This window comes from Haematobia irritans, chromosome 4, assembly GCF_050003625.1.
Source record: "Haematobia irritans isolate KBUSLIRL chromosome 4, ASM5000362v1, whole genome shotgun sequence".
In the NCBI taxonomy this organism is placed as follows: domain Eukaryota; kingdom Metazoa; phylum Arthropoda; class Insecta; order Diptera; family Muscidae; genus Haematobia; species Haematobia irritans.
In genome coordinates, this window is record NC_134400.1 from 161,499,855 (window position 1) to 161,516,753 (window position 16,899).

The window sequence follows — 16,899 nt, forward strand, 5'->3', positions numbered from 1 at the left end:
ATATATTGACAAAATGTACCAAATTTCAACCGCATCGGATGACTTTTGCTATATATAATTATGGACCGATATGGACCAATTTTTGAATGGTTGTTAGATACCATATACTAACACCATGTACCAAATTTCAACTGGATCGGATGAATTTCGCTCCTCCAAGAGGCTCCTGAGGTCAAATCTGGGGATCGGTTTATATGGGAGCTATATATAATTATGAACCGATATGGACCAATTTTTGCATGGTTGTTAGAGACTATATACTAACACCACGTACAAAATTTCAATTGGATCGGATGAATTTTGCTCCTCCAAGAGGCTCCGGAGTTCAAATCTGGGGATCGGTTTATATGGGAGCTATATATAATTATGAACCGATATGGACCAATTTTTGCATGGTTGTTAGAGGCCGTATACTAACATCAGGTACCAAATTTCAACAGGATCGGATGAATTTTGCCCCTCCAAGAGGCTCCGGAGGTCAAATCTGGGGATCGGTTTATATGGGGGCTATATATAATTATGGACCGACATGGACCAATTTTTGCATGGGTGTTAGAGACCGTATACTAAGACCACGTACTAAATTTCAACCGGATCGGATGAATTTTGCTCCTCCAAGAGGCTCCAGAGGTCAAATCTGGGGATCGGTTTATATGGGAACTATATATAATTATGGACCGATATGGACCAATTTTTGCATGGTTGTTAGAGACCGTATACTAACATCAGGTACCACATTTCAACCGGATCGGATGAATTTTTCCCCTCCAAGAGGCTCCGGAGGTCAAATCTGGGGATCGGTTTATATGGGGGCTATATATAATTATGGACCGACATGGACCAATTTTTGCATGGGTGTTAGAGACCGTATACTAAGACCACGTACTAAATTTCAACCGGATCGGATGAATTTTGCTCCTCCAAGAGGCTCCGGAGGTCAAATCTGGGGATCGGTTTATATGGGTGCTATATATAATTATGGACCGATATGGACCAATTTTTGCATGGTTATTAGAGGCCGTATACTAACATCAGGTAATAAATTTCAACCGGATCGGATGAATTTTGCTGCTCCGGGAGGCTCCCCAAGCCAAATTTGGGGATCGGTTTATATGGGGGCTATACGTAAACGTGGTCCGATATGGCCGATTTTCAATACCATCCGACCTACATCAATAACAACTACTTGTGCCAAGTTTCAAGTCGATAGCTTGTTTCGTTCGGAAGTTAGCGTGATTTCCACAGACGGACGGACAGCCGGACAGACGGACGGACATGCTTAGATCGACTCAGAATTTCACCACGACCCAGAATATATATACTTTATGGGGTCTTAGAGCAATATTTCGATGTGTTACAAACGGAATGACAAAGTTAATATACCCCCATCCTATGGTGGAGGGTATAAAAAGGCCGTTTAAATACGTATATAATTAAGTTTAAAGTTTCTATAGAAATAAAATTTTGACAACATTTTCTATAGAAGTAAAATTTGACCACGTACTAAATTTCAACCGGATCGGATGAATTTTGCTCCTCCAAGAGGCTCCGGAGGTCAAATCTGGGGATCGGTTTATATGGGTGCTATATATAATTATGGACCGATATGGACCAATTTTTGCATGGTTATTAGAGGCCGTATACTAACATCAGGTAATAAATTTCAACCGGATCGGATGAATTTTGCTGCTCCGGGAGGATCCCCAAGCCAAATTTGGGGATCGGTTTATATGGGGGCTATACGTAAACGTGGTCCGATATGGCCGATTTTCAATACCATCCGACCTACATCAATAACAACTACTTGTGCCAAGTTTCAAGTCGATAGCTTGTTTCGTTCGGAAGTTAGCGTGATTTCCACAGACGGACGGACAGCCGGACAGACGGACGGACATGCTTAGATCGACTCAGAATTTCACCACGACCCAGAATATATATACTTTATGGGGTCTTAGAGCAATATTTCGATGTGTTACAAACGGAATGACAAAGTTAATATACCCCCATCCTATGGTGGAGGGTATAAAAAGGCCGTTTAAATACGTATATAATTAAGTTTAAAGTTTCTATAGAAATAAAATTTTGACAACATTTTCTATAGAAGTAAAATTTGGAAAAAATTTTCTATAGAAATAAAATTTGGAAAAAATTTTCTATAGAAATAAAATTTTGACAAAATTTTCTATAGAAATAAAATTTTGACAAAATTTTCTATAGAAATAAAATTTTGACAAAATTTTCTATAGAAATAAAATTTTTACAAAATTTTCTATAGAAATAAAATTTTGACAATATTTTCTATAGAAATAACATGCAACAATGTTTTCCATAAAAATAAAATTTTTTGTAGATTATTTTTGGCTCAAGTGGCAACCATGAATATGAACCGATATGGACCAATTTTTGTGTGATTGGGGATCGGCTATATATAACTATAGACCGATATGGAACAATTTTGGCATAGATGTTAGCGGCATTATACTAACACCACGTTGCAAATTTCAACCGGATCGGATGAATTTTGCTCCTTCAAGAGGCTCCGGAGATCAAATCTGGCGAACGGTTTATATGGGGGCTATATATAATTATGGACCGATATGGACCAATATTTGCATGGTCATTAGAGAACATATAAACTAAAAAAGGCCGATTAAATACGTATATAATTAAGTTTAAAGTTTCTATAGAAATAAAATTTTGACAAAATTTTCTATAGAAATAAAATTTTTACAAAATTTTCTATATAAATAATTTTTTTACAAAATTTTCTATAGAAATAAAATTTTGACAATATTTTCTATAGAAATAACATTTTGACAATGTTTTCCATAAAAATAAAATTTTTTGTAGATTATTTTTGGCTCAAGTGGCAACCATGAATATGAACCGATATCGACCAATTTTTGTGTGATTGGGGATCGGCTATATATAACTATAGACCGATATGGACCAATTTTGGCATGGATATTAGCGGCATTATACTAACACCACGTTGCAAATTTCAACCGGATCGGATGAATTTTGCTCCTCCAAGAGGCTCCGGAGATCAAATCTGGGGAACGGTTTATATGGGGGCTATATATAATTATGGACCGATATGGACCAATTTTTGCATGGTCATTAGAGAACATATACCAACACCATGTACCAAATTTCAGCCGGATCGGATGAAATTTTCGTTTCTTAGAGGCTCCGCAAGCCAAATCGGGGGATCGGTTTACATGGGGGCTATATGTAATTATGGACCGATATGGACCAATTTTTGCATGGTTATTAGATACCATATACTAACACCATCTACCAAATTTCAGCCGGATCGGATGAAATTTGCTTCTCTTAGAGCGATCGCAAGCCAAATTTGGGGGTCCGTTTATATGGGGGCTATACGAAAAAGTGGACCGATATGGCCCATTTGCAATACCATCCGACCTACATCAATAACAACTACTTGTGCCAAGGTTCAAGTCGATTGCTTGTTCATTCGGAAGTTAGCGTGATTTCAACAGACGGACGGACGGATGCTCGCAAAAAAAAATTTGGCTGCAATAAAGAGGTGATCGCCGAAACTGAGGCCTATTTTGAGGCAAACCCGAAGGAAAAAAATGGAAGGTCGTTATAATCGTTGTATCGCTCTATGTTGAATAAAAAAACGAATTTTGACAAAAAATTGTGTTTTTCTTTGTTAGACCGGGGACTTATCAGCCAACCTGTTAAATGATCGACGAATAAAAGTGTGTGAAATTGCTAATATCATGGCCATCTCAAATGATCGAGTCCATTTAATTTAGCATGAAGAACTATAAATGAAAAAGCTTTCTGCAAGATGGGTGCCGCCGCATTTGTTAACAGTCGATCAAAAACGCATAAGAATGAACATTTCTCAAGCTTGTTTGGATAGTTTTAAGCGAAATAAAATGGATTTTAAGCGTCGTTTCATAACTGTAGATGAGACATGGATCCACCACTATACTCCAGAGACAAAAGAACAATCCAAACAATGGACTGAAGCTGGAGGAATGAAGCCCCAAAGAAGGCAAAAACAATACAATCGGCTGATAAGGTTATGACAACGGTTTTTGGGGACTTCAAAGGTATTTTATTGATTGACTATCTGCAAAAGGGTAAAACAATAAATTCAGAGTACTATTGAAAACTTTTGGATCAATTAAATGTACAAATTCGAGAAAAACGTCCTGGCTTACAACACAAAAAAATTATATTTCATCAAGACAACGCATCAGCGCACAAGAGTGTTTTAACAATGGCTAAAATCAACAAATTAAAGTACGAGTTGTTTGACCACCCACCTTATTCTCCTGATTTAGCTCCCAGTGACTTTTACTTGTTCCCAAATCTAAAAAAAAAAAATCCTTGCTGGCAAGCATTTTACCACAAATGAAGATGCAATTACAGTTGTAAACCACTATTTTGAAGACCTTTAGGAAAACTATTTTAATCAAGGGATACACCCAGAAAAAAGTGACCGCTTCTTTAAGTTAAAATGAACTCATTGTGAAGAAAGTTGAACTTCGTATAGCGCCAAAGACATTTTTATTTGTTTGAACGATGTGATTTTCGTAGAAATTAGGTATAATGCATTCCATATATTAGTTAACATTTTCCTATATTTATGTACCACTAAACTACAGAATGAAAAATTTAACTGATTTGAATGCATATATGGAATGATTTTATTGAACATTTTTCATTCATTTGGACAAATCTTACATATTTGTGGTAAAACTTTTACTTCATAATTAGAACTGCTTACCTTCGTTTTTAAATACAATTTTATTTATTTATATAAGCAATTTTATCTTCAATAAAAGACAAGTTTTATATATATATATTGAATATATTTATTAAGAATCAACAGTATCGACTGTCCTTGAAATATTAGTTTATTATTCCACTATTTCCAATTTCCATGTGATATTATCAACTGTAAAACGCACTTTTTCTTCTTCTTGTACTTTTCACTTTTAATAAGTTGCTGCCTAACGATTTTGTCCTCCTTTAACAATTTCAATACCTACAAATATAAAAAATCATAAACCATTTTTGTTACAAAAGGTTAGCGTCACTGAATATTACCTGATAATTGAAGATTCCAAAATGAAGACAAATGAAATGAACATTGATAGAATTATTTTCAAAAAACGAAAATTTTTCTCACTAATTTAAAATAACAAATATTTTATATATTTTATTTGTTATTTATTATATTATTTTACCATATTATTTTTTAACAATCTCTCCGTATACCACAACAACGCGATTCCAACTAAAAAACAACCCACGCGCAAACACATCGATTACGATGACAGGTATCGATTACAGGTAGACAATAGAAATATAGGAAAATTTCCTATATTCTAACAAGTGTGTTTCCTTAAGTTTTGAAAGGATTGCATACTTCTTAGTACGAATGAACTAAAATATTTTTCTATGCCAAGTGTTGTTCGTATGTATGAAAAACTTTCTATTATAAAGGAAGTCGCAATTATCATTTTATAAGAAATTTTACTAATTTTGAGGAAACATGGTTTTAGTTCGGATTTTGTTTATTTTTACGAGTTAATGAACTATTCCTAACTGCTTTCATTTTAGGATTTTTTATACTGAAACGAGTAAATTTTATTATTTCTCACAAAAATTTACCTTAATGGAAATAAAATGGATAAACTACACAGAAAAAAATTTCACGGACATTTTTCCAATTAAAATCTTAATTGAGTTTTAAGAAATATTCAATTAAAAATTTAATTGATTCAACAATTTTTTTAATTGAAACAAAAATCAATCACACAAATTAATAGTATCAATTAATTTTTTAATTGGATCAATTAATTTTTTAATTGACTGTCAATTAATTTTTTAATTGATATTATCATTTCTGTGATTGAAGACATTTCAATTAAAAAATTAATTGGATCAATTAATTTCGTGATTGAATCAGAAAAAAATTTTTTTGTGTGTATATTGATGAACAAATTTTCCTTTAGTTTCGAAGGCACTTTTTTCTGGGTGTAGAATTGTTAGAAAAGCGTTGGACTAAGTGTATTGAAGTTTCAGGAGATTATATTAAAAAAAAAAAAATATTTTTGAAAAACCAACTATTCTCTTTCATTGATAGGCTAAGAAGCTTCCGAACCGCCCTCGTATTATTAAATAATAAAAAAATGCCAAACTTTTTTTTCGGTTTTCTTCCTTTTATTGAAAATTTTTTTGTAATAATTTAAGAACAAATCATCATCATCTATTAAAAACAAAATACAATGTAATACACGATAACTCTATAAAAATATATAATGTATGTATGTATAGATATAATAATAATAATAATAATAATAATAATGATAATAATAATAATGATAATAATTTTAATTATTAATAATTTCTTTTTCACATTCAATTAATTTTTTGTTTCTTCTTCTTTAATTTTATTATTGTGTTTTTTTAAATGGACTTAAATACTAGAAAAACAAAAGAGAATTTAATAAAATTCTACACAGAAAAAAAATTAACCAAGGTTTTTGTTTTTTTTTCTTTTAATAATTCTTCCTTGCATAATCTCTTACATAAGTTCCAATTTTATTGTTTACTAATTATATGTTATTTTTTTTTATTTATTTATTTCTCTTTCTTATCAATAAAAAAATATTTAACACCAATATATAGTGTAAAAATGTAGAAAAAAAAAATAAGATTAAATAAAAATTATAATCAATGATTTATTGTTTCTGGGTATCTTAAATGTTTTGTTTTCTATATTTATAATAATTTTTAAATATATTAATAGAAAATATTTATTATTAAATAGTTTCATTATTTCTGATTGGGTCTGTCTGTATCTAGAGATTTTTTGTGTTTGAATGATAAAAAAAACAAAAACAAAACAGATTTTTAAGAATTGAGAATTTTGTTTAACTGTTTTATTTACCAGTCGTTCAAGGCCAAAAACAATTGAAAGGGGATATGGGAAATTAGCCAAGGTCTTACCAAATACAGTGAAACCTCTCAAAAGTGGAGAATTTTCGTGAGCAGTTTGCTATATTATCACATTAAAATGGACCCATTCCAAATATGGACAAAATTTGGGTGACCGAGGGTGTCCACTTTTGTGGGGTTTCACTGTATTGCATTCATATTGTCTTATTTTTTGAGTAATTATTACCCGATTCTTGTAATTTTTTTCGGTTTCCAAATTCCCTCTAAGTCTTAGGCTATGGCCACATTAGGTAAATAATTTGACCAAAATGAGGGTCAAACTGTTTCCAAGAGCATTTTTAAAATATCTGGATAAGGGTTTTGGGAAAACATTCGTATCAATTTATAATCCAAAGTAAACTAAAAATATTTGCTGGTTTGACTGTGACGACGAATTCCTGTTGTATATTTCTGTCGAATATTTGACCAGTGTTACCATCACCGTTTTCATTAATTTTCATAACGTCAATTTTGAAGCTAATACCCTCAATAGTTTTATATCCTTTGCTGTTGATTTCCCATTCCCATTTTTTCTCAATTGTTTTTGATTTAACCCTCTAATGCCCAATCCCGCTTTTAGGCGGACTTCATTTAATAAGGAAGCTTTTAGTAAAACACACCTTAAGACAACAAAAAATTGTAAAATAAAGAGAAAACTTAGTTTAAACTGTTCAAGAGGCTTTGCAGTATATACTGAATTTTACCGTATAAATTTATCTTGCTTAGTTTTCTTTCTTTTGAAAATTTAATCAGGTGACAAAAAAATTGGGGCATTAGAGGATTAAGCTGTTCATTATGCAATGATGTTGATGTTGTTGCTATTGTAGCTATTAAATATTTTTATGATGGCTGTATATAATAATTTTTTTTTTTTTTTTTATTTCATTAGTGTTGATGTTAGAATTACTATTGATTTAAATTAGATTTAAGTGAATTTCATTTACTTAATTTACTAATTACTCTAATAAGCGCTCCATTCTCCTCCTTAAGGCGTAAGTTTTCAGTTTTATAAGCATCCAATTGCTGTGAAAGAAACATAAAAAAAATAAATAAATAAATTATTATTAAATGGGAGATTGAGAGAAAATTTTGTTTTTTTTAGTTTTTTTTTTTTTTTTGCGAAATTAAATCGAACATGAATCCATATCAAACAGCTCTAAAACAATATTTCCAAACAAATACATTCCAAAAACATTTATGTACATATCTAAGCGTATTCATTTTGAATATGATTTCTGAAGCATTTTTTTTATTAATGCGTTAAAATAGCACAAACTAAAATAACAACAAATAAAATGGTGTAAGATCAGATGTTAACAAAAATAACAGCAAAAAAGCCAATCACATCACGAAAAGGTCTATGATCACCCCAAATATGTTTCAAGAGCAATATGTTATTTTTGAACGGTGAACATGAAATGTGTTTGTCGCAACCATGTTCTTTTCTCGGCAATAATGTTCTATGTTTTGCTCTTAACAAAACAGGTTTGAGTTAATCCAATTTCTCCTTCGCGTGCAATATCGAAATATAACAGGTTGGTTGATAAGTCCCCGGTCTGACACATAGATGTCGTCGCTAGTATTAAGTGCATATTATTTTTATATAGTACCAACCTTCAAATGATTCGTGTCAAAATTTGACGTCTGTAAGTCAATTAGTTTGTGAGATAGAGCGTTTTTTGTGAAAAAACTTTTGTTATTGTGAAAAAAAATTAAAAAAAAAAGGAATTTCGTGTTTTGATAAAATACTGTTTTCTAAAGGGGAAAAATACGGTGGAAGCAAAAACTTGGCTTGATAATGAGTTTCCGGACTCTGTCCCAGGGAAATCAACAATAATTGATTGGTATGCAAAATTCAAGCGTGGTGAAATGAGCACGGAGGACGGTGAACGCAGTGGACGCCCGAAAGAGGTGGTTACCGACGAAAACATCAAAAAAATCTACAAAATGATTTTGAATGACCGTAAAATGAAGTGGATCGAGATAGCAGAGGCCTTAAAGATATCAAAGGAATGTGTTGGTCATATCATTCATCAATATTTGGATATGCGGAAGCTCTGTGCAAAATAAGTGCCGCGCGAGCTCACATTTGACCAAAAACAACAACGTGTTGATGATTCTGAGCGGTGTTTGCAGCTGTTAACTCGTAATACACCCGAGTTTTTCCGTCGATATGTGATAATGGATGAAACATAATGGAGTCCAATCGACAGTCGGCTGAGTGGGCAGCGACCGGTGAAACGTCTCCGAAGCGTGGAAAGACTCAAAAGTCCGCTGGCAAAGTAATGGCCTCTGTTTTTTGGGATGCGCATGGAATAATTTTTATCGATTATCTTGAGAAGGGAAAAACCATCAACAGTGACTATTATTTGGCGTTATTGGAGCGTTTGAAGGTCGAAATCGCGGCAAAATGGCCCCATATGAAGAAGAAAAAAGTGTTGTTCCACCAAGACCGTGGCACAAGTCATTGAGAACGATGGCAAAAATTCATGAATTGGGCTTCAAATTGCTTCCCCACCCACCGTATTCTCCAGATCTGGCCCCCAGCGACTTTTTCTTGTTCTCAGACCTCAAAAGAATGCTCGCAGGGAAAAAATTTGGCTGCAATGAAGAGGTGATCGCCGAAACTGAGGCCTATTTTGAGGCAAAACCGAAGGAGTACTACCAAAATGGTATCAAAAAATTGGAAGGTCGTTATAATCGTTGTATCGCTCTTGAAGGGAACTATGTTGAATAATAAAAACGAATTTTGACAAAAAAAAATTGTTTTTCTTTGTTAGACCGGGGGCTTATCAGCCAACCTGTTAATTTATTCTTTTTAGAGGTTGGTAGGTATTATAACAAACAAATTTTGTGAGTGAAATTTCATTAAAAACTAGGCTTTTCAACACAAAACATGCACTCTAAAAAATTAATTTCTTTCCTCCGAAACGAAATTTTAGACCTACACAGAAAAAAATTTCACGAAAAATTTTCCAATTAAAATTTTAATTGAGTTTTAAAAAATATTCAATTAAAAAATTAATTGATTCAACAAATTTTTTAATTGAAACAAAAATCAATCACAAAAATTAATAGTATCAATTAATGTTTTAATTGGATCAATTAATTTTTTAATTGGCCTTCAATTAACTTTTTAATTGATACTATCATTTCTGTGATTGAAGACATTTCAATTAAAAAATTAATTGGATCAATTAATTTCGTGATTGAACCAGACAAAAAGTTTTTTGTGTGTACCAAATTTCTTTGTTAAAGATGTCTCCTCAAAGGCAAACAAATTTTTATTCATGATACCCTTCATTGCCACGTTTGTTCCCAATGAACTTTTTTTTTGTCCCTGAATGAAATAACTTTAACAAAAAAACTTTAATCTAAAAATTTGTTTCCGAGAAAAGAAATTCATTTTTTCGTATTTCAAACCATTAACCCTTTCGACCCTAAAGTTGCCTGTTGGCAACTTTTTGTATTTTGATACTAACTGTCATCGTTGTTTTCGTTCATAAAACTTTAACGGTATCGAAAGCTACAAGTGTTCTCTTTAAGTTGAATTAAAAAACAGCTAATTTGGTTGTCATTTAGCAAGTTTATTTTCATTAATACACACGTGCCTCAAGAAAAAAATATTTACGAATTTGGAAAACGGTTTTTATAAATGAGATTTTTTTTAAAAATTACAACAAAAGTATTGAAAGTTTTTATTCAATCTGTTGTAGTACATATCAAATAAAATATTTGTGGAAGTCAACTCTTAGAATTTAGAAAATTACATATTTTTGGACATGGGACCTAGAGAAAAAAGGTTTGAGAAACACGGATATTAAGCCTCTAATGCCTCAATTTTTTTGTCAGCTGATTAAATATTCAATGTTAACGACACAAAATCAAGAAAAATTTATACGATAAAATTCAGTATATGCTGCAAAGGCAATTGAACAGGTTCAACTATGTTTTCTTTTTAGTTTATTCATTTTTGTTGTCTTAAAGTGTGTTTTACTAAAAGCTTCCTTATTTAATGAAGACCGCCTAAAGGCGGGTTTTGGACACTAGGGGGTTAAAGAAATTTTGAACTTCGATTGGGATGTCCCAGTGATGAGGAATGCGAGGAATGATGTGAAGACATATCTGCAGTGCTGAAGAGGAATTTGAAAGGAATCATGAAAAGGGAAGAAACCATAGATATCAGCATTCTTGGCAACAAACTGGTGGATTAGCACAAATATTGGCGCTTTACTATACTTAGGTTTTTTTAGACCGTCAGTTTAACTGGCATGGGTTCAGGCATGCTCTAAACGAAAATACTTTATACGAAAGGGGAATTTCGTTAGTCTAAAATTTCATTCCGGAGGAAAATATTTATTCTTTGCGTGTACCCTCAAGAAGTTAAATCGGTCTATATCGATGCCTTGCCAAATGGACCAAGAAGCCCAAGGAGTTAAATCTGGAGATCGGTCTATGTGGTGGCTATACTAAAATGGGTCGACATACACCATATTCGGCTGGCCTATATGTGGTCAGCCGGATTCCAGAAGTCCTAGAAATAAATTCGTGAGTTAGGTCTATATGGGGGCTATACCAAAACATGGACCAATACTCACCAAATCTTAATGTTCCTCAAATACCTCTAGAATTCCACTTTCAGACGAATTGGGTGAATACTATGAATTCTAGAAGCCTAAGAAGTAAAATCGGGAGATCAGTCTATATAGGGGCTATGGACCGATACGGACCATTTTCGACACACCTCTTTATTGTCCTAAGATACGTCTATATTTCTAATTTCCGGCAAATTGAATAAAAACTACGGATTCAAGAAGCCCAAGAAATGAAGTCGGGAGATCGGTCTATATTGGGCTATACCAAACTATGGGGCGGTTACACCAAAATATGGACCAATATGCACCATTTGCGACACACCTATTTGTGATCTTAAAATACTTCTCGATTTTCAATTTCAAGCAACTCGGCTAGAAAATATAGTCTCTAGACGCCCAAGTAAAATCGAGAGATCGGTCTATATGGGGGTTATATCAAAAAATGAACCGATACACCTCAATTTCGGCACACATATTTGGTGTCCTAAAATACCTCTAGATTGTCAATTTCAGACAAATCGGTTAGAAAATACAGTTTCTAGACGCCCAAGAAGCAAAATCGGGAGATCGTCTATATGGTCTATATGGGGGCTATACCAAAACATGGACCGATACGGACCATTTTCGACATACCTCTTTATGGTCCCAAAATATCTTCAGATTTTCAATTTCAGGCCAATCGGATAGAAAATACAGTTTCTAGACGCCCAAGAAGCAAAATCGGGAGATCGGTCTATATGGGGGCTATACCAAACCATGGACCAATACGGACCATTTTCGACACACCTCTTTATGGTCCCAAAATACCTTCAGATTTTCAATTTCAGGCCAATCGGATAGAAAATACAGTTTCTAGACGCCCAAGAAGCAAAATCGGGACATCGGTCTATATGGGGGCTATACCAAACCATGGACCAATACGGACCATTTTCGACACACCTCGTTATGGTCCCAAAATACCTTCAGATTTTCAATTTCAGGCCAATCGGATAGAAAATACAGTTTCTAGACGCCCAAGAAGCAAAATCGGGACATCGGTCTATATGGGGGCTATACCAAACCATGGACAGATACGGACCATTTTCGACACACCTCTTTATGATCCTAAAATACCACTGGATTTTCAATTTCAGGCCAATCGGATAGAAAATACAGTTTCTAGACGCCCAAGAAGCAAAATCGGGACATCGGTCTATATGGGGGCTATACCAAAACATGGACCAATACGGACCATTTTCGACACACCTCTTTATGGTCCCAAAATACCGCTGGATTTTCAATTTCAGGCAAATCGGATAGAAAATACAGTTTCTAGACGCCCAAGTAGCAAAATCGGGACATCAGTCTATATGGGGGCTATACGAAAACATGGACCGATACTCATCATTTTCGGCGCACCTCTTTATAGTTTTAAAATACCTCAAGATTTCTAATTTCAGGCAAATTGGATAAAAACTACGGTTTTTATAAGCCCAAGACCTCAAATCGGTAAATCGGTTTATATAGCGACTATATCAAAACTTGGACCGATATAACCCATCTTCGAACTTGACCTGCCTGCAAACGAAAAACGAATCTGTGCCAAATTTCAGGACGATAGCGCCACTATTGAAGGCTGTAGCGTGATTACAACAGACAGACGGGCATGCTTATATCGCCTTAGAATTTCTCCCTGATCAAGAATATATATACTTTATATAGTCGGAAATCGATATTTCGATGTGTTACACACGGAATGACAAACTTATTTTTTACCCCCATCACCATTCTATGGTAGTGGGTATAAAAAAGATTTGATGAATGGAATTTTATTCATAACCCGGCTAGTTAACGTTGCTTACATAAAGACAAATAAGTCTTTATTTATTGTACTTATTTCAGCGGTTCTAATTTGGCTTTCTTCCCTGTCGATCTGACTTTGTATACCCTTCACCACTACTGAGGTACAGTAGTTTGTGCAGTTGTACAGTAGTTTGTGCATTTGTATATAACGCCAAGAAGGAGCAGTCTGGAATCCATCGTTTAGTTTAAGGCCGATCGTCCTCAAATTTGGCATAGGGTCTTTCTTCGGGTTAAAGACAATCACTATTGATATTGGTTCAAAAATCTTTTCAGAATTTGGTTTAAAAATCGGTTCAGAATTATATGTAGCTACCATATATATTTATCTCCGATTTGATCATAATTGACGTGTTTATGAACCGATCTTCTTACTTCTGATTGTTTTGAATGTCCCGTACAACTTGCAAAATATCCGACAAATTGGTTCACATTTCGATTTAGCTGCCATATATATCTTTCGATATATAAATGCATATGGCCTAGATTCCAGAATTTCATATTGATTCGCTTCAAATTTTGCACAAGGAGTACTACTAATGATATCATCAAGTATGCCAAATTGAGATCGGTTGATATTTAGATATAAAGGGTGATACGGTCAAAATTTGGTCAAGGGAAAACGCGTGTAAATGGGTGAAATTGTTTATTTAAAAAATTTAATTAAATTAAATTTCTTTTTCAAGTTCAATTAGTATAAAATTCAGGAAAAATATTCAGTTAGGCTTTCGCTTTTCCAAATCCGAATTGCCGGGCCTCACGCTTGACACCTGCCATCAGATTTTGTACAGCCACCTTGTCCACCTTCTTCGCCGCAGAAAGCCAGTTTGCCTTGAACTGCTGCTCGTCCTTAGCAGTTTTTTTGGTCTTCTTTAGGTTCCGCTTGACAATAGCCCAGTATTTCTCAATTGGGCGGAGCTCTGGCGTGTTGGGAGGGTTCTTGTCCTTGGGAACCACCTGCACGTTGTTGGCGGCGTACCACTCCATGGCCTTTTTACCGTAATGGCAAGATGCCAAATCCGGCCAAAACAGTGCGGAACAACCGTGTTTCTTCAGGAAAGGCAGCAGACGTTTATTCAAACACTCTTTCACGTAAATTTCTTGGGTGACAGTCCCGGAAGCTATGAAGCAGCATTTTGCTTTTCAAGCCACAGGTACAGATGGCTTGCCAAACCAGATATTTCTTTGCGAACTTTGACAGTTTTATGTGCTTGAAAATATCTGCTACCTTTCCCCTTCCTTTTGCCGTATAAAACTCCTGTCCCGGAAGCTGCTTGTAGTCGGCTTTGACGTAGGTTTCGTCGTCCATTACCATGCAGTCAAACTTCGTCAGCATCGTCGTGTACAGCCTCCGGTATCGCGCTTTGGCCGTCGTAGTTTGTTTATCATCGCGATACCTTCTTGTAAGTCGATAGTCCGGCTCGTTTTTTGGCTCGATGCACGGTTGTAGACGATACACCCAGCTTATTTGCGGCATCTCGGGGAGGTTAGGGTTTCGCTTGAAACTACCGGCAACTCTCTTTGTCGTCTCAGCGGCATCCGGTTTTCGATTTCCCCCCGATCCAGACTTCCTGGCTGTCGACAAACGTTCCCCAAACACTTTAATTACATTTGTAACGGTTGATTTGGTAACTTTTAGCGATTTTGCCAGCTTTGCGTGCGAGTAGCTCGGATTTTCGCGATGCGCGAGCACAATTTTGATACGCTGCTCTTTTTGTTTGGACGGCATTTTGACAACTGAAGAGTGAATTCCAAAATCAAAAGAGAAGCAACATTCTACACACACACTCCTTCAAAATGAGGGGTGTTCAGGTTTTTTAAATGTAAAATTGAAAGAAATACGTCAAGTTTATATTGACCAAATTTTGACCGTATCACCCATTAGCTCTCATATATATCTTTCGCCCGATTTGCACTAGCTTTATATCAAGCACTAGCACTAGCTTTATATCAAGACTGCGTTTTGTACCAGGTTGTTAGATTTAAATGTTAAGTCCAGAGAAGTATTTTCTCCAAATCGGGTCAGATTTATATATTTGTTCACGGGATTATAAACCTTTATAATACTCCCAACAAAATTGAAGGAGTTGAGATGGTATCAACAATGTACGTCTACATAGTGGTGAAGGATAAATACAGTCGAACCCGCCCGATTAAGACGTTACTTGTTTTATTTTCGATATGTTTCTCTTAAAAAATGAACAAAACTGCTGTTTTATCTAATCCTTGGTACCAGAATAAGGCTTTCAAATGAAAAGTAGTTCCAGCTGCAAGCGATTTAATTATAAATAAAAATATACATAAATAAATTATTAATAGAAACAGCAAATAGTACGCTGAAAAGAAAAATATTTTCCTGAGCACAAAGATTTCTTGTTCTTACTTATGCTAACACTCCAAAACAATAAAAACAAGTATATACGGCCGTAAGTTCGGCCAGGCCGAAGCTTATGTATGCTCCACAATGGATTGCGTAGACACTTCTACTGAAGACTCGGCCTTTTCTAGTTTAATATATACAACGTATGGACTACCTTGCAATTTAGAAGACGGTGTTAGGAAGTTTTAAGATACCTTGCCATCGGCAAGTGATACCGCAACCCAAGTAATTCGATTGTGGATGACAGTCTTTAGTAGAAGTGGAGAGTACAGCCTGGCCGAGCTTTCGGCCGTATACACTTGTTTTTAATGAAGATATTTTTGGAAATGTAATCAGCTTTAAATCTACACAAACATTGAGCTAAATTGTAATCCTTATTTTAAGATTTCCATAATTTTTGGATTTGGATTGACATTGGTGTTTGACGGACATGCAATTTTTTTTTTTTTTGCTTAAAATATTTATTTTTTTCAGTGTACAATAGAAGGAAGAGCTTGTCTTGATGATAAGTTTCTGGACACTGAGGTCTATTTAGAAGGAACATAAGTTAAGGAGACCAAAAACCTTATAAATGTATAATCAGTGTGTGTATCACGATGGAAGGAATTTTATGTTTCTTTTCACAAACCTAAAAATCTGTAATTAGGTTCTTATATAAACTCATAACATAAAATTATTAAGTCTTTTTTTTAACAAATCGATTGTAATCCCTATATCGCTATCTGATAGCTTAATAATCACTATTATGAAATTGTATATGACAAAAAAAAAATAATATTTAAAATTTTGTAACAGACACACATGCATTACTAATTCATGCAATTTTTTAAATAAAAATTAGAAGATTTAGTAAGAAAAATTAAAAATTCTGTTTTGAATTGAATTAATGGTTTTATGATTTTCTTTAACAAACATTTACAAAATAAACTATTGCCTGATGTATGTGTATGATCATGGCCATATATGCAAATAGAAACACTGAAAAATGGTAGTGAAGAGAAGAAAAAAAAAGGAAATTTCTATAGTAACTAACGCACGCAGAGAAGGAATATGATCACTCTAAACATGTTTCGAGAGAGAATGTCAATCCGATGA

At 34.2% G+C, this 16,899-nt stretch overlaps 1 protein-coding gene across 5 annotated transcripts in view; it reads right to left on the minus strand.

Annotated features, from left to right (window-relative positions):
* Positions 1-7,842: 7,842 nt before the first annotated feature.
* Positions 7,843-16,899, minus strand: part of Mbs (Myosin binding subunit) — a 251,005-nt gene continuing 241,948 nt past the window's right edge. For all 5 annotated transcript variants that reach the window (XR_012721281.1, XM_075303751.1, XM_075303749.1 and 2 more), the window contains one exon: positions 7,843-8,013. Coding sequence is in view for 4 of the 5 variants with exons in the window: in XM_075303751.1 (XP_075159866.1) it covers positions 7,927-8,013 (87 nt within the window). In the remaining variant the exon portion in view is untranslated. The remainder of the gene's footprint in view (positions 8,014-16,899) is intronic.